General features: G+C 44.1%; 2 protein-coding genes across 5 annotated transcripts in view; one reads left to right on the plus strand and one right to left on the minus strand.

Moving 5' to 3' along the window:
* Positions 1-16499, plus strand: part of IFT25 (intraflagellar transport 25) — a 62955-nt gene extending 46456 nt beyond the window's left edge. The window contains exon 9 of one of the 2 annotated variants that reach the window (XR_014023543.1): positions 16479-16493. Coding sequence is in view for 1 of the 2 variants with exons in the window: in XM_081306392.1 (XP_081162518.1) it covers positions 16479-16484 (6 nt within the window). In the remaining variant the exon portion in view is untranslated. Of the gene's footprint in view, positions 1-16478 lie in introns of both variants that reach the window. The other variant, XM_081306392.1, reaches the window with a different exon arrangement.
* DIO1 (iodothyronine deiodinase 1) lies at positions 752-16678 on the minus strand (the record flags this gene model as incomplete). Of its 3 annotated transcripts, none has more annotated exons than XM_081306384.1 (4): positions 16361-16678; positions 9023-9166; positions 3794-3993; positions 752-820 (listed from the first exon to the last, which is right to left on the minus strand). In XM_081306384.1, the coding sequence occupies exons 1-4, from the start codon at positions 16503-16505 to the stop codon at positions 752-754; spliced, it is 558 nt and encodes a 185-aa protein (XP_081162510.1). In that variant the 5' UTR covers positions 16506-16678. The 3 variants fall into 3 exon arrangements, with proteins under 3 accessions (XP_081162510.1, XP_081162508.1, XP_081162509.1); XM_081306382.1 differs by having other exon boundaries at positions 16169-16678; XM_081306383.1 differs by lacking the exon at positions 9023-9166 and having other exon boundaries at positions 16169-16678.
* Between the last annotated feature and the right edge of the window lie 4362 nt (positions 16679-21040).

The following is a 21040-nucleotide window of genomic DNA, read 5'->3' on the forward strand; positions in this document are numbered from 1 at the left end:
AGTTATCCGAGTTATCCTTTCTTCTCTTCCCATGCCCTCCTCTTCCAATTCCTCATCTCTCCCTAACAAGTGGAATTCTTTGTTCCAAAAGCCAATTTGGTGTCTTAAATGATCAGTCCTATGAATGGCAGGTTTGGCCAAATGGACTTGCCTCACAGAAGGGGTACCATATTGAACACTTGGTATTAGAGCAGCAAGGGAGACGCCACACTTCAGGAGTAAGCCAGTGGAGGGCGACTGCCATTTCACTAGAAGACATTGTGCGAAGAATATGGTTTCCACTGAGGGAGCAGGGTGGAGTTGCATGTTAACAATTCACTTGCCTGAACAGCTCAGGTGTTACTTCAGTTTATAAAAATTTGTGCTGGGCACAATGGCACACGCCTATAACCTCAGAGACTTGGGAGGCTGAGGCAGGAAGCTCAAAAGCTAGAAGCCAGCCTGGGCAATTTAGTGAGAAATAAAATAAAAAACAAAAAGGGCTTGGGATGTGGCTCAGTGGTAGAGCAACCCTGGGTTCAATTCCTAGTACTGGGAAAAAAAAAAAAAAGGAAACAATTTGTCCTGATTGGGTGCTGTGACCTGCCCTCTCTAGTAGTAGTTGTTTGCTTAAATTTGAAAAATTAATTTTGAGCTAGTAGTTCAGCTGGGAACACAGGTCAAAGGTGAAAGTCAGCTGGGCTGAGGGGAGGGCCAAGCCTGAGGAGTCCTTTTGTGGATCACCTGGACAGAGCTGGAGAATCTGTCCACGTTAACTGCGGAGCTTTTCCAGAAGAGCACGAACTTCCTCTGGATGGTAGTTCCAAGGGCCAGGTTTACCCTGCAAGAGAAATGAATCAGGCATTCCCAGATTTCCAACCTGCAAGGAATATGTAGGTCTGGAGCTTGGTTGTAGATCTGGACTAAGATCTATGGTGGTGTTATCAGTACAGTGTGGCCAATGGCAGATTTGCGCAACAATGAGGTGGATCAGATCATCCAGGGAAAGTAGGTGGCGTGGCACCAACATTTAATGAGAAGACTGGACTGAGATAGAAAAAAACTAGAGGCAAAGTTACCGAGTTTTAGGAGGAGAAAAGGATCTTTTTTTTTTTTTTTTTTTTTTTTTTTTTAGTTTTAAATAAACTTTTCTTCCCTCATTAGACCTTCAGACCTTTAGACCTTCCTTTCCTCTTCAGTCCCCACAGAAGCTCCACTCATTCTGCATCAAAAACACCTCTGCTCCTCCAGTCCCCCTGCCCTAGAGATGCCCTCTGCACTCCCTAGTCCTGGCAGCCACCACACCTCCCAACTATCCTGCTCCCTCCAGTCCATTCTTCACCCAGTAGTCAATGGTCTCCCTTCCTTTGTTGGTACTGGGGATTGAATGAAACCAGGGGTGCTTTGCCACTGAGTCATATCCCCAGCCCTTTTTATTTTTTATTCTGAGACAGGGTCTCTTACTAGTTGTTTAGGGCCTTACTAAGTTGCTGAGGCTGGCCTTGAACTTGCAATCTCCTGTCTCAGCCTCCAGAGTCACTGGGGTTATAGGCATGTGCCACTGCATCCAACAGCCAATGATCTTTCTAAAGAACCGATCTGATCATGCCTGTCTCCTACTCAAAATCTTCATATGGCTCTTCTTTGCCCTAAGATGAAAGCTGAACTCCTTGATCCAGGATCAGACCCTGTAACCCAAGTGCCTCCAATTCCCTATTCACACCTACCCTATATACCTCAGGGCCTTTGCCACCTGTTCCTATATTTGCAATGACCTTCACTCCCTGTGCTTACTTGACTGACTGCTTATGCATTTTTTTTTTTTTTGGCTACTTGGAATTAAACCCACAGTACTTAACCACTGAGCCACATCTCAGCCCTCTTATTTTATTTATTTTTAATTTTGAGACAGGTGCTTGCTAAGTTGCTGAGGCTGGCTTTGAACTCACGATTCTCCTGCCTCAGCCTCCCTAGTCACTGGGATTACAGGCATGCTTCACCTTATCCAACAGACTGCTTATGCTTTAAGGCCCATACTTGCCACATCCTCTGAAATATCCACCCTTCCTCAGGGTTGGAAAACCTGCTGTTTGAGAGCCAAGTCATTTCTGATAACACACATTCTTCACTTACAGATGGTCTGTGGCTGCTTCTTTGCTATAACTGCAAAACTGGATTGCTGGGGATTCAGGGTTATCTGGTCCACAAAGTAAAAAATATTGACCTTTACAGAAAAGGTTGCTGGTCTCTGCTGTGGAATCTCAGCATTCAGGACATTGTATTACTACTCTTTTTTTTTTTTTTTTTGAATATTTTTTAGATGTATGGACCTTTATTTTATTCATTTATTTATATGTGGTGCGGAGAATTGAACCCAGTGCCTCACATATGCTAGGCAAGCCCTCTACCACTGAGCCACAGCCTCAGCCCCTGTATTACTACTCTTATTTGGGTCTTCCCAGACTGTGGGCACCTTGAAGTAAGGCAGGGATCATTCAATTCATTTTTGTGTTTCCAGGATTTGCACAGGGCCTAATCCAGGGTAGGGACTTTGTGCCCAGGATCTTAGAACCATGTCTCAGGGAAGGGGCAAGGAAGAGGGACCTGCATCCTTGTATTGTGACCCTTAGAACATTGGGATTCCATGTACAAGATGTTGCTTATTGGGCTGGGGATGTGGCTCAAGCGGTAGCGCGCTCGCCTGGCATGCGTGCGGCCCGGGTTCGATCCTCAGCACCACATACCAACAAAGATGTTGTGTCCGCCGAGAACTAAAAAATAAATATTAAAAAAAAAGATGTTGCTTATTTCACCTGTATAAGTAGGGCCATGAGCAGAATAGCATCCAAGTAGTTGGATATCATCAGTTATCCAAGGCTGCAAATCCTTTCAGCAGCTCTAAACTTATTTCCTCCTCTCAGAGACCAACACTGTCCAAGGAGCCAGAGGCTGTGCCTATGTGTTAGCTCCTGTTCCCTAGTAAGGCTGGAGACCATGAGGGGAAAACCATCACCAGGAAGCCTGGACTCAGTTCTCTGGTTGCATCCCTGCTTCAACATTTCCAGCTCCTACCCATAGAGTCGGCTCTCTTTAGGTTCCTACATCCCCTCCAGAGCCAGGCCTGCCTCAGTGATGAGCAGCTTCAGCCCTCCCTATCCTGCTGCCTCTCATGGGGGCAATTGAAATCAAAGCCTTGCCTAGTAACCTTGGGTAAGTCAGTTCCCCTCTCTGAGCATCAAAATAAAACGGAAACATCTTCTATTTATCTCCCAGTTGAAAATCAGGGTTGGGCCAGTCATCTGGGTTCAGAAGGCAGCTAGTAGGATGCAGTTATGGTCCAAATGCCAGGGCTTGCCCAGTGCAGTGTTGCATACTTTTAATCCCAGCAGTTTAGGAGGCTGAAGCAGGAGGATTGCAAGCCAGCCTCAGCAATTTAGCGAGGCCCTAAGCAACTCAGTGAGACCCTGTCTCTAAACAAAATACAAGAAAAGGGCTGGGGATGTGGCTCAGGGGTTAAGTGCTCCCTGAGTTCAATCCCTAGTGCCAATAAATAAATAAATAAATAAATAAATAAATAAATAAATAAAATCCAGGGCTTTCCTGGGCATCATTTCCTCCCTGGTGAGGTGGGGACCAGTCTGTTCATTTTGCAGAAGAGGGAACTGAAGCTCCAAAAAGTGAAAGAATTTGCCCATGGTCACATGACTAGCAGTGATTTGAATCTAGAGTCTCCCTGATACAAAGCCCTCTTTTTGCCTTTGTCTTTCCTGGACCTTCTTGGCCCTCCCTGGGCCTCCTGCCCCTGGGTCACCACCTTGTAGAGGATTCTGCCCTCCTGGAGTACATAGAGCCTCTCGGGCAGGGCTGCGTAGAGCTGGCTGCTCTGGTTCTGCATGGTGTCCACCACCACAGGGCACTTGGGACTCTTGGCCAGCAGCATGTGGGCTGCCCACAGGCGGTCCTGGAGGTTCTGATGAATCTTGATGTCCACATTATTCTTAAAAGCCCAGCCATCTGGAAAAGAAAGATTAGGCACTCAAGCTGTACAAACAGGGCACCCAATTCCTCAGGCTAAATACCACTTTTAACAGAAGGTCCCAGGTAGAGGAGCCCTTGGCCATGATTTGGTCCAGTTTCCTCTTATAGGTCTATCTGCCAGGTTATATAGACAGTTACTGATTGACTCAAAACTGAAGCCCCGACTCCTGGCTTCCAGGCTTCATCTCTTCAATGTAGATAGTCCAATCAATAGAGAGCGGCTTCTTGATCTTTAGTAAGCATATATGTCACTCAGAGGCTTTGTTACAGGGAAATTCTGATTCATCCTGTCTAAGGTATGACTGAGAGTCTAACCTGCTCCCAGAATGCAAGGTGCCTGGACCACACTTTGAGAGGCAGTGGTCTGGAACTGTGGTTATCTAAGTGTGTGGGCTCTAGACCAGCTACAGCAGCAGCACCTGAGAGCCTGTTAGTAATGCAGATTCTCAGGCCCCACCCTAGACCAACCAGTGGTGGGACCCAGCCATGTGGGTTTTAACAGACTTTCAGATGATTTGAATGCACTAGTGCATTATAACTAGTTTAAAAAACTACTGCTCTAAATTAAAACTATGCTGATATTTTATCTCACTCTAGTCAGAATAGCAATCATCAGGAATACAAATAACAATGTTGACGAGGATGTGGGGAAAAAGGTACATTCACACATTGCTGGTGGGACTGCAAATTGGTGCAACCACTCTGGAAGCAGTATGAAGATTCCTCAGAAAACCTGGACTGGAACCACCATTTGACCCAGTTAACCCATTCCTTGGGTTATGCCCAAAGGACTTAAAATCCACATACTATAGAGATGCAGCCACATCCATTTTTATAGCAGTGCAATTCACAATAGCTAAACTATGGAACCAACCTAGGTGCCCTTCAACAGATGAATGGATAAAGAAAATGTGGTATATATACACAATGGAATATTACTTTGCCATAAAGAAGAATGAAATGATGGCATTTGCTGGTAAATGGATGGAACTGAAGACTATCATGCTAAGTGAAATTAGCTAATCCCAAAAACCAAAGGCCAAATGTTCTCTCTGATATGTAAAGACTGACACACAATAAGGAGGTGGGGGGGAGAATAAAAGTTCATTGGATTAGACAAAAGGAAACAAAGGGTGGGGAGGGGGGATGGGAATGGGAAAGACAGTAGAATGAAGCAGACATAGTTTTCCTATGTTCATATGTGAATACATGACCCGTTTAACTCCACATCTTGTACAACCACAAGGATGGGAAGTGATACTCCATGTGTGTTCCAGTCGAAATACACTCTACTGTCATGTATAACTAAAAAGAACAAATAAAAAAAAAACAAAACAAAAAACTATTACACTAGAGTTTAGAAAACTTTCCTCTCCTGATTATTCATAATCAAAATGTTCTTTCTAAAATGCAAATCTGACCATGTCACTCTCCTCCTCAAATCTTTTGGTGCCTTCCTAACACCATCCAGATAGATCCCAGCCTCCTCAGTATGGTCCATGAGGCCTTCAGTGACCCAGCCTCTGCCAATCCCTCTAGTCTTCCTCCAGCTCTTGGCTCCAGGTAAATGGAGCCCCCACCCCCAGGCTGTCTCTGACCTTTGCTCTCTTTTTGTTACAGTAGCTAACTCCACCTCAGTGTGAGCAGAGTGGAGCCTTCTCTTTCTTGGATTAGGCACTGTGACTTCTGCTACTGCAGCTGATGTTGCTTTAGCTCTATTGACAACCTAAGATAAGCTGCTCAGGGTGAGCTCAAAGCCTCGTATAGCTGCCAGCCTGGCAGTGACCCTTGTTCTCATCCCCTTCTATGCAGTTTTCCTGCCTCCTAATCACACTGCCTTCCAACCCATTATTCTCCCTGTCCTTTAGAGACTCGCCACAATGGGCCCACAAGTTGAAAAAACTGCTCATAGCCTTGCCCTTCCATTTGCCCCATTTCTGGGGAACCTGGAATCCAGGTAATGTAGTCATAGGTTCCTTTGGAAGCCACGGGCCCATGTTTACAATAATAGTTGCCCTGCAGGTGAGATAAGTTGCTTAAGTCTATCCACAGAGTCTGCATTACCTCCTTAGTGCTCCCAAGTCCCCTTACTCAGTATCTTTCTCCCAAGTTAAACCAGCCCTTCAGATTCACCTCAAGATACAAATGTCTGGCCTGAGATATTATTACTCATTATCAAAGATATTATTACTCATCATCAAATTTCTTGATGATAATAACACCAGTTTCTATTTACACCATGTTTAGGCAGCCATGTCCACCGTGGGCTCTTGGAGCTTCCCAGCTGCCTCCCATGGGAGGCCAAGCAGGGATTCTCAGCCCCATGGTACAGCTGAGAACATGAGAGGAACAGCGACTTTCCTCCCCAAATATAAATGTAACTTCCTTACAGGAAGGAACCGTATATACATCTTTTCTCTCTATTTCCCTAGCCCCAGCAGGCCTGGGCACATTGTAAGTGCTCAGTAAGAAAAGTTGAATGAATGATTCCGTGAGGCAGATGATATCATCCCATTTTTATGGTAGAGAAGCAGACGCAAAAGGGAAGTTGACCAAAATCCCATGAGCAGCACATAATGGAGCTGGACTCACACCCAGGTCTGAAACTCCAATGTCTGGACCTTCCCACTATACCTTGTGCCTCCCTGTATTTTACTTGGACAAACGGGGTGTGTAGAGAAAGTCAAGTCAACTAATTTGGGCCCTAAAGACTGGCCCAGACCTCCTGGGTCTGATGGATACTAGCTCTCTACGCTTTATTTCTGAGGTATAGGTTATGCCCAGTTCTGTCTGGTTGATAGAAACAAGGACCCGGAAGAAGGAGATGGGGAAGAGGAAAAACTGTGTGAGGACAGGGCAGGAAGCCTTTCCTTGGTGGCTGAGGTAGATAGCTCTAGTTTCCAGAAAGGTTTAAACCTACCTGGTCTGATTCTGGGAAAAATGAGTCAGGGACAGGTATCAGGACCAGGAAACAATGTCGGTGATATTCCAAACCCTCTTGTCACAATTTGCAATTTACTATTTTGGAGATTAAAACTGGATCCTCCAGGACCTTGTGACTCAAAGTATGGTCCCTGGACTAGTAGCTTTGCCCTTACCTGGCCCCATGCCAACCCTCTGGAGCCAGAATCTGCATTTCAATAAGACGCCTAAGTGATCTGAGCACACAGTAAAGTTTGAGAAGTGCCTCCCCAGGAAGGCTAAATCAAACTAGGCTTGGCTGAACTCCAGCTGTGTGACGTGGAGGCATTGTCTCTTCTCAGCCTTGGAGACCACAGATGCCAGTTTCTCTGCCATAGGTCTCTTTCTTTAACTGATGCCTGCTATTCTCACAAAGGGATATCTCACAAAGAGATACTTTGTGCTCATTTTTGCTCTCCTGTCCCCTGGGCTGTTTTAAAACAAATTTTATTATGGAAAATTTCAAATATATGTAAGAAAGAACAGTATAATGAACCTATCATAACATTATCCTATTATAATATTTTAAATTGCTTCAAAATCACCAGGTAAGGACAGATGCTGCCAGTTAAAAGAGCACAGTATAAGTTGAAAGCAGCTTTTAAGCTTTTGTGTATATTTATGTCACTATGTGGTAGGCTTCAGCTAGGGCCCTGGAATATACATTTTCAGTAAGCAAGTGGTTCTGTCACTAAAGATCTGGGGACCACATTGGGAGAAAGTACTACTGGGTCACCTCGGCTGAAAATTAATCAGAATAATCTCTGTGCTTACAAGACCATGGACAAGCCAGCAAGGCTAACTGGCCTATACATCATCCATCCTGTTTTTACAGAGCTCTGACTGTGACATGGGATATACTGAGTTCTGGGTGACAGCAATGTATCAGACAGCATCTCTCCCGTTCTGTGGGGAGATGGATGAAGAAATGGCACCTGTTCCATTCTGCCACACAAGCCTTCCTGCCTTCCCCAATCTTTGGATTTGAGACTTGGGCCAAATTCATGAGTTCAGTCCCCATGAAAATCAGAGAAGAGATGTGTCTGACCATTTTGTAAAGTAAGGGGTTTAGACCACGATATACATGTTTCCTGGAGGGACATGTATGCCTCTTGTAAGGAAGAATTATCTCTGACTATCTTCGACTTTCCTAACAAAGGATGATTTCCCATGAAATGATGATGATGGGTGACAGGCAGGTAGGGACTATAGAAAGGATTCTCACCCAGGAAAGAGTTGGCCTATGTCAGTGGTTCTCTCAGTTGGGATCCCCAGATCAGCAGTATCAGCATCACTCATAAGAAATACACATTCTCAGGCCTGTCTAAGGCAGTCTGCTTTAAACCAGCCCTCCAGGTGCTTCTGATACTTACCACAGCATGAGAACTACTGACTCACATGAATCATATCTCTTTGAGTCTTAGGATATATCTTTTTCTTTTTAGTGCTGGGATGGAACCCAAGGGCACTGTGCCACTGAGCTACATCCCCAGCACTTTAAATTTTTTCATTTTGAGATGGGGTGGGGGAGTCTTGTTAAACTGCTGAGGTTTGTCTTAAAGTTATGATACTTCTACCTCAGCCTCCCAAGTCACTGGGATTACAGACATGTGCCATTGTGTCCAACTGTCTTAGGATGTATAGCAGTCATTACTAATGACTGTACAAATAACTATACTTACAAATAACTGGATAGCAGTCATTTCACCAATTTCAGGTCCAAATTCCTTATAAATGTGCTCAAGTCAATTGCTCTTCCTTGATTTCCCTATTTATCTTAAAAGGCTAGAATGCTCTCTTGCCAGACCCCATCTCTCCAGGTTTTCTGTTTTTTTTTTTTTGTGTGTGTGTGTGTGTGTGTGTGTGTGTGTCCTGGTTGAAAGCAAACCGTGAAGTGAGTGGTGGGTAAATCCAGGGCAGCGATAGGGAAATGGCGGGTGCTTGATGAATAGCAGTTCTTTTCCTCCAGCCCACTTCCAACCTTGTATGGGGAGAGGGAAAAGAGAGGGTGTGAATAGCAAGAGGCAAAAACATCTTTCTGTACCTGATGCATGTGCTTCTTCAATGTAGATGATGAGAAAATCTGCTATGGGACTAAAGTCTTCAATAAGTCTCTTGAATTGGTCAAATTTGAAAAGAAATGAAGGTCAGGTGCAACTTCCAAAATTCAGCACCAGTGGTCTGTTGCCTAAAATAGAAAAACAACCATTATAAGCCAAGAATCTGCACAATTTATTTTTTTTAGAAAGAGAGAGGGAGATTTTTTAAAATATTTATTTATTTATTTATTAGTTTTCGGCGGACACAACATCTTTGTTTGTATGTGGTGCTGAGGATCGAACCCGGGCCGCACGCATGCCAGGCAAGCAGCTACCGCTTGAGCCACATCCCCAGCCCTGCACAATTTATTGATTTATTTTTGGCAAGCATCATCTTCACTCCTGCCTTTAATTCTGTTACTTTTATTGTCTCTCCAGAATGAGTCCCGGGCACAGGCAGGGGCCTAACCCTAGAGAGTGTGACTTAGCAGGGGATGGAGCTGGTTTCCGCCTTTCTAAAATGAGAGGTTTACGTTAGGTGATCTCGGTGGTCCACATTAGGTGATATCAGTGATCCACCTGCAGATGATGGTGCTTAAAATAATTACAGGGGAGTCTCTTTTATGCAGTTTATGAGGCAAACAGGCCTCCATTCTCTCATGTGATGGGATTAATAATACTGCAAAGTAGGTAGAATTTCCCCATTTTACAAAGAATCTGAGGTTTATAGACCTCTAGGACCAACACACAGCAGGTCAGTGGTGAAGTTACAATGAACACTTTGGCTTCTGGACTTTGAAGATTGTGTCCTAGTGCCCTTTCCAATCAAAGTGCCTCGGTTTCCTCATCCATAAGTAGACATAATTATAATACATACATATTTTATAGGATTGTTATGAAAAATAAATAAATACTGATAAGGGCTTAAAATGGTGGCTGGTCCATAGTAGGTGCTCAATAAATGCTCTCTGCTCTTATCTCCTCCCTGAGTTCTAAAATGGGGAGGCCATGAAGAGGTGGGAGTAGAACCCGCTACAAAATGAAAATGCAGGGACTCTTGTTCAAAAAGTACAGGGAAGTGCCATCACATTTATTAAAATAAAGATTTTTCTTTTCTTCTAAAATCTCTATCTTGACCTAGCATGCTGCTTTTTAGTTGCTATTTAATATCACACTCCCCCGCAAGAAACAGGGACATTCATAGGGTGAGTGCAGGCTCTCAAGTCACCCAGCTGCCTGCAATGCAGTGTGCATGTGTGCTGTGGCATCCTGGCTGCCCTCTCCCCTCAGACACCAGAACAAGGCACTGTGCCCTGGCCAGGAACACGGAAGGCAAGTCAGACCTTTCTTACCTGCCTACCACCCCGACCCAAAATATATTTCACCCTGTCAGGGGAATGCTAGGCACTTTCATAGGGGAAAGGGGGATAAGAGGTTTCTCCCTCCAAGTCACCCCAATCACTTGCCAAATTGCACGTGGTGCTGCTAGCCAGGATGGGGACAGCCCTTCACATGCTCTGCCCAAAGACATTGGGGGATGCCAACACCTGACCCTGACCTTTCCCCTGCTGTGTCCAGGTGGTTCTCTCTGGGGCTAGAAGGTAAAACAGTCACTGGCTGGGAACAGGAAGAAGGGACATGTGGGGGTGGAAGAGTGGGCCCTGGAGAGCATGTCCCCAGCTGAGCTGCAAGGTCTGAAGAGCAAGGCTGTGTGTCCTCCATTGTCCCATTGGGATTCACTTACAAAATGCAAGTTCCAAGATAAACTTGTTAAGAATTTCAAGGCAGCTACTACAGAATGTTAATCTCAAGGATGAGGCCTCTGAGTGTGAGACCCTGTGTGATTCACTGGTCCCATGCCCATGAAGTTAGTTCTGGGTGGGGGCCTTCTGGAGTTCCCCCAGCCTAGAGTTGGGGCAGCTTTGGGGAGAAGCCCGAGGATCGTTATGGTTGGAGCTGAAACATTGTTAAGGCCTCATCAGACATCTCTTGGAGTAAGTGCTATCCTGCACTATGACATGGCCTATTTAAGTGTTCTCTTCCCCCAGGCTATGCGTTACTCCTTAGAGCAGGGCCTCATTCAAACTTGTATCCCAATCTCCAGCACACTCACATCCTATCTACAAGCATTTATTCAGAATTTATACTATTTAAGCCCTGCTGCCAACTGTTGGTTCAGTGGAGAGTGAGATTAGCAGGGCTGGGTTGTGGCTCAGCAGTAAAGTGCTTGCCTGGCATGCGTAAGGCCCTGGGTTTGAATCTCAGCACCACATATAAATAAATAAAGTAAAGACCCATCAACAACTTAAAAAAAATCATTCTTAAAAAAAAAAGGATGGAGAGAGTGAGACTAGTAGGTCTCTGCCGTCTACTACTCAAACTCTACAGTTTGAGTTTTATTGAATGGGAAGACAGGCCAAAAGACAAGTTCAATACAGAAATGAAGTCATTTCAAATTGTGCTCAGTGTTATGAATGAGACTTAACAGAATCAGTTGGGTGAGGAAAGGCCTCTGAGGAGCTGCCATTGAACCTGAAAAGTAAAGGACAAAAGAAAAACAACCATGGGTAAAAGAGAAGAGCATTCCAGGCTCAGCTACTCAATGTGCAAAGCTTCCCTGGAGGGAGAGAGGGCTTAGTTTGTTCAAGATCCACAAGATCACTGGCTGGTACCAGGCAGGGAGCAATAAGAGGAGGTGATTAGGGAGTTTAGTGTGGGCTAGAGCAGGAGAGTCTTAGGGGCCTTGGTGCAAAATCTGAATTTTACTCTGGGTACAATAGGAAGACACAGAGATATTTTGCAAATGTTGTGGATATTATTGCAGCTTTGGCTGTCCAGCCCCAAACCTCCTTTCTACTTGAAATTCTCTATTTTGTGTACTATTGATGGGCGGCTGTGCCAAGCCTTGCTCTGTGGAAGACAGAGAGGACAGTTCTACTCTTTGCCCCCAGCAGCCAGGGTGCAGGCAGTGACCCTCCCAACCCCCAGTGAGTGGATTAGATCCTCCCACATAGATCACTGATGTTAGAGTCTTGAGATGGCAGAATTCATTCATAGCCCAATGGTGATGCTTCTGTCAGGGATAGTGGTGGGTTTGCCCAGCAACCATAGTGACAGCTGGATCCTGGTGTGACAGTTGATGCTGAAAGCAGCCTATACTCAGGGCTCCAGCTGTTATTGATTCCGGGGAGACCCCAACATCTTTCCAATAGGTTCCTTGATGGGTGGATGTGGATGTGACCAGTAAAACCAGAGTGAGTTTCTGTTGCTTGCAAGCCAGAGTCCTGACCGCTTCAGTAGATCTGTGTAGTGATCAGATTCACACTTGAATATCACTGGCTACTCTGTGGAGAAAGGACTGAGAGTGACAATGGAAGTGGGGAAGAAGCAGTTAGGGGACCTCGAGGAAGTCCACTTGAGAGACAGTAGGAACCAGGGCTGGTGTGTAGGCCAAGGTGAAGGGGGGAAAGTGGAATTGACCTGGCTTGCTGATGGATGGAGACAGAGGGCATCCTAACCTGCTTGGGTTTATTTGGTCAGTTACACACCCCCCTTGTTCTGCAAAGGATTTGAAGCATTTTGCATATATAATAAAATATTAAGTAGAAACTAAAGGAAAAAAAACATGGTTTTCTGGAAGGCATAAAACAGGAGGGAAAAATGGACAAATTAGCAGGCTCAAAGGTCCTGTGCATTTATTGTGACTGAGCTATATAAATGACTCTGAGTCTCTTGGTAGCCAAGTAAAAGGAGAAACCCAATCATTATTTTTTTAACTTTATTTATTTCTTTATATGCGGTGCTGAGAGTAGAACCCAGTGCCTCTCACATGCTAGGAAGTGCTCTACCACTGAGCTACAACTCCAGCCCCCAATTAGTTTTTTATTTCTAATTTTTCAGTCTACAGTATGAGGAGAAGGTAGGTCAGTTTCTCTGAAGATACAAAGTTTTCCTCGTCTTTGACTCACAGGATTTCCTCATAGGAGGTCCCAGGAGGCATGAAGTGGGCCTCAGTCCTCCTGGTTGATTGCATGGTGACTCCTCACCCACATGACAGGGAGGCCCAGGCATTAGCAGGGAGGCTCTGAGCGGTCATTGGACTCCAATGATCCCAGGGAGTCACTCTTCAGATAAGAAAAGTGACTTAGGGTCAGGGCTGGCTCTAAATATTAGCTGTCTGGATTTTTTTTTTTTAATTGGCAAAATATTCAACACCCGCTCATCAGGACCCTGGAAGGAACAGAGCCATTTGTTTAATTATTTATAGTGGTTGGGTACAGTGGCCAGTATTGAGGGCAAAGTTTAAACTTAGTTCCCTGCTTTCCTGATAGCCAAGAAAGGAAGGATGGGTATCAGAGCGTGGCTGTGTTTAGGGCTGGGCCTCTGCCCATGACCGCAGGCCCCAGTACAGAGAATGCCATTTTAAGAATATCAGGAAAGGATGGTCAAGTTCAACGGGGAAAACTGCTCCATAGTAGAACTGGACTTGGGCCCACTCTCATGATTGCTGGGCCAGTAAATTAGCCCCCACATCAGGCTCTCTCGGCAGAGAAATCCCATTTGTCCTTACTAGGAGACTCTTCAAGTACATTTGTATATTTTGGAGAATTTTAAACAGGAGATGAAATAAAGCCAGTTTCATCTAAACTCTCAGATGCCCAGAAAACAAATCATCCATTACTTGCCTTCTGCCACAACATGTCAGTTATTTGAGGTTTACTCTCTCTCTCTCTCTCTCTCTCTCTCTCTCTCTCTCTCTCTCTCTCTGTGTGTGTGTGTGTGTGTGTGAATTGTGTATATGTGTGCTTGTGCATGGGTGTGCAGAGGATGGGAGATGGCTGAGAATTTCTCTGATGCCCTTTTGTCTTATTCATTAACAGAAAATATACCAGCTAGTTCTGGCTCTGCCAAGAACTTGCCGTGTGACTCTAAACAAGTCATTTACCTCTCTGGCCCTTTGCATCTGAAAAAATGAAGGAGTTGCTTTAGTTGAATTATAAAGAATCTTCCAGTTCTCCCAAATCTGTGGCTCTAAAATGAGTTCAGAGTTTATACCTAAAGCATACAACAGAGCATTTTAATGGCCTGGTAGTAGTCTAAAGAAGTTACAGGATGTCTTTCTAATAAGCAGAACTGATCATGTTTACTCTCAGAACTCACCAACACCCTCAGGATAACATCTATCTGAAGATAAGACACATGAGGCCCTCCAAGCTCTGGCCCCTAATGATGGTTTCTGTTTAATTTTTCATCCCTTCTTTTCTTCTTCTTCTTCTTTTTTTTTTTTTTTTTTTTGTATTACTGGGGATTAAACCCAGGGCTGCTCTACCACTGAGCATTTTTTAGTTTTTATTTCATTTTGAGACAGGTTTTCACTAATTGGCACAGTCTGGCCTTGAATTTATAATCCTCCTGTCTCAGCCTCCTGAGTAGCTGGGATTACAGGGGTGCACCAACATACCCAGCCCCTTCCTGCTTCTTGCACCCCATTTCTGCCAAACTGAAAGGTGCTCCTCTACCTCTTGGACCTCTTCTGTTCCTCCCATCTGTCCTGCCCTGCTCCCCAAGCCCCTTTTCCTCAACTGCACCAAGACTTTACATCCTGAGATGATAATGCTCACCATTTTTTTTCCAGACAGCCTTCCCTTGACCATCTCCTTACCCCATCCACGAGAGGGCCCCTTCCCCAGAATCTCTGCTTCCCTTTCTCACTGGTCTGGATTATGAGGTTTTTCTAGGATAGAAGCCAGCAGTGTTTATTTCTATATGGCTAGAACATATTATTTCAGGGGACTCTGGATCATTGTGCTGAAGGTCAACTCTATTTTATAAATAAAGGGTTTTTATTTTTGTTTTTGTGCCTCTCAGTCTCCTTATTTTTCAGTCTCAGCTGCAGCAGCAGGGACCTGTGACAAAGTTAGATACTTTATTTTTTCCTTTTTTCCTTTTTTTTTGTTTTTTTTTTTTGTTTTTTGGTACTGGGGATTGAACTCAGGGGCACTCGACCACTGAGCCACATCCCCAGCCCTATTTTGTATTTTATTTAGAGACAGGGTCTCACTGAGTTGCTTAGCACCTTGCTTTTGCTGAAGCTGGCTCTGAACTCACGATTCTCCTGTTTTAGCTTCCCAAGCCCCTGGGATTACAGGCATGCACCACCGTGCCTGGCTGACAAAGTTCAATACTTTCTAACTGAAAGTATACATTTAAATGATGCAACTTGGACTGGGGTTGTGGCTCAGTGGTGGAGCACTTGCCTAGCACAGGTGAGGCACTGGGTTCAATCCTCAGCACTGCATATAAATAAATAAGTAAAATAAAGGTCTATTGATAACTAAAAATATATATATTTTTAAAAAATCATGGAACTCAATTCTATGAATTGGCCCTGAGGCAATCTGGTTTTCAGGAAACTGATCTTTGAAACTGATCTTTGGATAATTGGCATTCAGAAGAGTGGCCTATTCTTGTATAGTGTCTGGCACATAGTAGACACACAATAAAATTAGTTGTTACACTGCTCTTGTAATCAATGCTAGTTTGATAAATGTTTTCGAATAAATCAAGGTCATTTGTGCACTCTGGTTTAAAATCATGAACAAACAAAAGAAAGAAAGAAATTATTGCCCTTCCCTCGGCTTAAAACAGTCCTCCCTTCTCAAGCTACAAAAATCTTCCTCATTCTTCAAGGCCAAGTTCCAAAGCCACCCCCTCTAGGAAGCCACCTCAGTCCTGCAGGCCAAGGTCATACCTTCAGAGCCTCAGGGAGCGGGTAATCTGTTTTGGGAAAGTGGGGGTTGGCTGCTTGCAGGAAGTGCCATTGAGTGGAAGTGTGAAGGATGAAGAGGATTTCACCAGGTAGAGGTGGACAGAGGGCAACCCAGGCAGAACCGACAACACGGTAAGAAGAGCATTCAAGGACTGAGAGGCCAGAGTGGGACAGAAGGCCTGGCTTGTGACTGGGGTGCCAGGGAAGATTGTGATGCCACTCAGAGCAACAGAACTCAAGGGAGTCCCTCACTTCCTGAGCGGGATGAAGACAAGAAGCCCCAGAAGGAGCAGCTGGAGTGGGAGAGTTCAGCACCTTTCAACCTCTCTCTGTCCCCGCCCACCAGACTTTCAAGCGCCCTAGCACACAGCAGCCTCCTGACCTTGTATGAAGTCCCAAATATTGCACTTCTCTCCCGAGAGGCGGATCACAGGGCAGTTTGGGGCTAGACCCCCCAGCTCAGCCTTGTCCTCCAGTCGCTGCCAACGGACCTTCAAGACGAACCAGAAATACTGGATGCTGAAGAAGGTCGGGACCCAGTTGTCAGGGGAGAATTGGGGGTTTCTGGTCATACCAGTCTTCTGGCCCATGGCCAAGATATTCTGCGTGGCTCTTTCTGGGAACAGTGTCATTAACACTTTGCCCATGGCCACCTCTACAATCACCAATAAGAGTATCCATAATTTCTTTAGCCATAGGCCTGGCCGGAGCAGCCCCATCTCGGCACAGCCAGAATTGGCTCTGAGGCTGATGGACCCAGAGGCTGCAGCCAGATGACACTGGGCGGAGCTGGACAAAGGTACAGAGTCAGAGCAGCCAACTCCAGGCAAGAGGAAGGTGCTGTGGCAGAAGGTATTTGCTTTCCCGTCAATAAAGTGGAAAATTCCCAGCCAGGTATACAAAGGTCTGTTCTCATTCTTATTGTTTCAGATTCTTTGCCTTAGTTTTTGAGAGATTCATGGATTTTAAATTCTCCCTTTGATTAATTATATATATATATATATATATATATATATATATATATATATATATATATATAATTTATAGATGGAGACAATGCCTTTACTTTATTTTTATGTGGTGCTGAGGATTGAACCCAGTGCCTCACAAGCGCTCTAGTGTTGAGCTACACTTGCAGCCCCTTCCTTTGATTAATTTTTTAAAACAAATACTTAAAAAGATCCACACTTAAACCTTCCCCACTAAAAGATCTATTGCAAATTAATAACCTCTAATGTTAATTATTCTTTTAACAATATAAATGGTTCTTTTACTAGTGAAAGGTGGTTTCCCACTCTTTGCAGAGGCAAAGTCCCTTCCCAGAGGTTTTGGATCTGGACCTCCCAGGCAGTGACATCTCTGGGGCCATCAGCAGTTAAGGGCCTGCAACTCCTCTTAGCACTGGGAGAAGAGAGTCAGGTAAAACTCTCTGCTCTCAGGGAAGTCATAGTCTAGCGCAGGAAAGACAAGTAAACAGAAAATTGCCATTTAGTATATTAAGTAGAGAGACAGGATGCGTAGGGACATAGGAGTATGGAGAAGTGGCAGCTTATTCTGTATAGAGAGGTCACGAGGCTTCCATGAGGAACTGATGTCTATGCTGCAATCAGAAAGACAGTGAGCTGTCAGCCAGGCAAAGTGGAGGGAACTGCATGGTCAAGGCCTCACAGCCAGAGCAAGCATGACTCAGAGAGGCTAAGAGTTGGAGAGTGTTTAAAAACACATCTAGAGGGCCAGGCATGGTGGTGCACATCTGTAATCCAAGCAGCCTGGGAGGCTGAGGCAGGAGGATCGAGAGTTGAAAGCCAGCCTCAGCAAAAGAGAGGTACTAAGCTACTCAGTGAGACCCTGTCTCTAAATAAAATACAAAACACGGTTGGGGATGTGGCTCAGTGGTCCAGTGCCTCTGAGTTCAATCCCTGGTCTCCCCACCCCCACCAAAAAATGCACATCAAGAAAGAAAAAGTGGTCTGACTAAGCCTGTTCCGGTATTACATAATCCCTACGGTATTCGTTCACAAAGCTTTAGCTATTCGTCTCTGGCATTTATATACCTAAATACTCTCTGTTAGTAAGAATGGTGCTGGGGATTGAACCCAGGGCCTTATGCATGAGAGGCAGGCACTCTACCAACTGAAGGAGGACAGGAAAGCTAGCACCAAAAGGTGTCAGCTTTGGCTCCAGGGTCCAGTAGGTATTAATTTTATTAATTAACTTTATTTAGGAAGTGGGGGATAAAAAGACCCTTCAAAATATGTTTCATTTTAGAGCTGTTCACAGCAAATACCACATATGGTGCCCAGTATTGAAGAGTACAGCTCCTATCTCTTCAAGCAAAGACAGTCCCTCCCACGTGCAGAGATTCACCACGTACCAAGAACCCCTGCATCCCTGAGATTGCTAAGGTTTTGGTTTTATAATGGGATTTTTATTTTTGTACTGCGTTCTTATATTCACAGCAAAATTGAACAGAAAATATAAGGAGTTCTCACACGTGCACAACCAACCCTGCCCCTTAGCAGCATCCCGTGCCAGAGTGGTACTTTTGTCACAATTGATGAGCCTCCATTGTCACATCATAATCATCTGAAGTCCACAGGTAAAGTTAGAGTTCACTCTTGGTGGTGTATAGTCTATACATCTGGACAAATGTATAATAACATGTACCCATAATTATAGTATTGTACAGAATAATTTCACTGTCCAAAAATTCACTTGTTCTCCATCTATTCTTCCAGTAAACCCCAGTGCCCTAGCAATCACTATTTTTTTTTTAGTTGTTGATGAACCTTTATTTTTTATTTACCTGTTTATATGTTATGCTGAGATTTGAACCCAGTGTGTTACACATGCTAGGCAAGCGCTCCACCACTAAGCCTCAACCCCAGCCCGCCAATCACTAATTTTTTACTGCTTCCTTAGTTCTTCTCTTTCTAGGGTGTTATGTAGTGAGAATAATATAGTGAGAATAATATAGTATAAAGCCTTTTCAGAATGGCTTCTTTATGGGGGCTGGGGATGTGGCTCAAGCGGTAGCGCACTCGCCTGGCGTGCGTGCGACCCGGATTCGATCCTCAGCACCACATACCAACAAAGATGTTGTGTCCGCCGAGAACTAAAAAATAGATATTAAAAATTCTCTCTCTCTCTCTCTCTCTCTCCCCTCTCTCACTCTCTCTTTTTTTAAAGAGAATGGCTTCTTTTACTTAGTAATTTGCTTTTGAGTTTTCTCCATATCCTTTTATGGCTTGATGGCTCACTTCTTTTTTTTTTTTTTTTTTTTTTTTTTAGTTTAGTTTAGTCCACACATGGACACACAATGCTTTTTTATTGTATTTATTTATTTTTATGTGGTGCTGAGGATCGAATACAGGACCTCATACGTGTTAGGCAAGCGTTCTACCACTGAGCCACAATCCCAGCCCCCATTTCTTTCTTTTTCTTTTTCTTTCTTTCTTTTTGTTTTTTGGGTGCTGGGGATTGAACCCAGGGCCTTATGAATGAAAGGCAGGCACTCTACCAACTGAGCTATATCCCCAGCCCCCCTCATTTCTTTTTAATTCTGAATAATATTCCATTGTCTGGATGTACTACAGTTTATCTGTTCATCTGTTTATCTGTTCATCTGTTCTATTGAAGATGGTGTCTTGGTTGCTCCTAATATTTATCAATTATGAATAAAGCTTCTTATAAACATCATGTGCAGATTTGGGGGTGGATATAAGTTTTCAACTTATTCAGAAACACCAAGGAGTATGAATTATATGGTAAGAGTATGTTTATTGTTATAAGTAACTGCCTTGCTGTTTTCCAGAGTGGTTGGATTCTTTTTTTTTTTTTTCTTTTGATACCAGGACTTGAATCCAGGGGTGCTTTACCACTGAGCCACTTTTTAATATTTTATTTAGAGACAGGGTCTCACTGAGTTGTCCGGGGCCTCGATAAATTGCTGAGGCTGGCTTTGAACTTGCAATCCTCCTGCCTCAGCCTCCTGCACTGCTGGGATTACAAGCATGTGCCACAACGCCTGGCTAGAGTGGCTGGATTCTTATGTATTCCCCCAACAATGAATTAGAGGGGCTGGGGATGTGGCTCAAGCGGTAGCGTGCTCGCCTAGCATGCGTGCAGCCGGGTTCAGTCCTCAGCATCACATACAAACAAAAGATGTTGTGTCTGCCGAAAACTAAAAAATAAATATTAAAATTCTCTCTCTCTCTCTTTAAAAAAAACAACAATGAATTAGAGTTATTTAAAAAAAAAAATATATATATATATATATATATATATTTAGTTATAGATGGACACAGTATCTTTATCTTATTTATTTATTTTTATGTGGTGCTGAGGATCAAACCCAGTGCCTCACGTGTGGGAGGAAAGTGCTCTACCACTGAGCCACAACCCCAGCCCCTGAATTAAGAGTTTCTATAGTTGCACAGCTTTGCCAATATTTATAATTAATTTTAGCCTGTAATTCACCGATGACATTGAGTATCGTATGCGTGTGTGTGTGTGTGTGTGTGTGTGTGTGTGTGTGTGTGTGTTTTGCTGAGGATCAAATCCAGGGCCTCCTGGATGCTAGGCAAGTTCTCCATCACTGAGCTACATCTACATCCCTTTTTCAATTTTTATTTTGAGACAGGGTCTCATTAAGTTGCCCAACCTGGTCTCAAACATGCAATCCTCCTGCCTCAGGCTCCCAAGTAGCTGAGATTACAGGTATGCACACCATGCCTGGGCAAGCATCTTTTTATATCTAGATACTTCTTGACTTATGATGGGGTTATATCCTGATAAACCTAGTGTAAGCTGAAAATACCATTAAGTTAAAAATGCATTTAAAAGAAAGGTAAAAGCAAAAAAGTGAAAACCACAAGTGGAACCATTATAAGTCCAGGATTATCTGTCCTTGTTTACCATCTGCATGCCTTTTGCCTATTTATTTTTAATTTGGTACAAGGGATTGAATCACATAGGAGAGTTTAAACACTGAGCCACATTCCCGGGCCCTTTATAAAATATATTTTATCTAGAAACAAGGTCTTGCTATATTGCTTAGGGCTTGCTTAGTGCTGAGACTGGCCTCAATTTGTGATCCTCCTGCCTCAGCCTCTTGAGTTGCTGGGATTATAGGTATGCACCACCACGCCCAGTCTCTTTTGCCTATTTTAAAATCAAGCTGTTTTCTTACTGTTAAGGTTTTTTATTTTGTCTTGTGGAGCTGGGGATTGAACCTAGGGCCTTCTGTGTGCAA

The sequence above is a fragment of the Spermophilus citellus genome, assembly GCF_964194105.1.
Source record: "Spermophilus citellus genome assembly, chromosome: 9".
Classification (NCBI taxonomy): domain Eukaryota; kingdom Metazoa; phylum Chordata; class Mammalia; order Rodentia; family Sciuridae; genus Spermophilus; species Spermophilus citellus.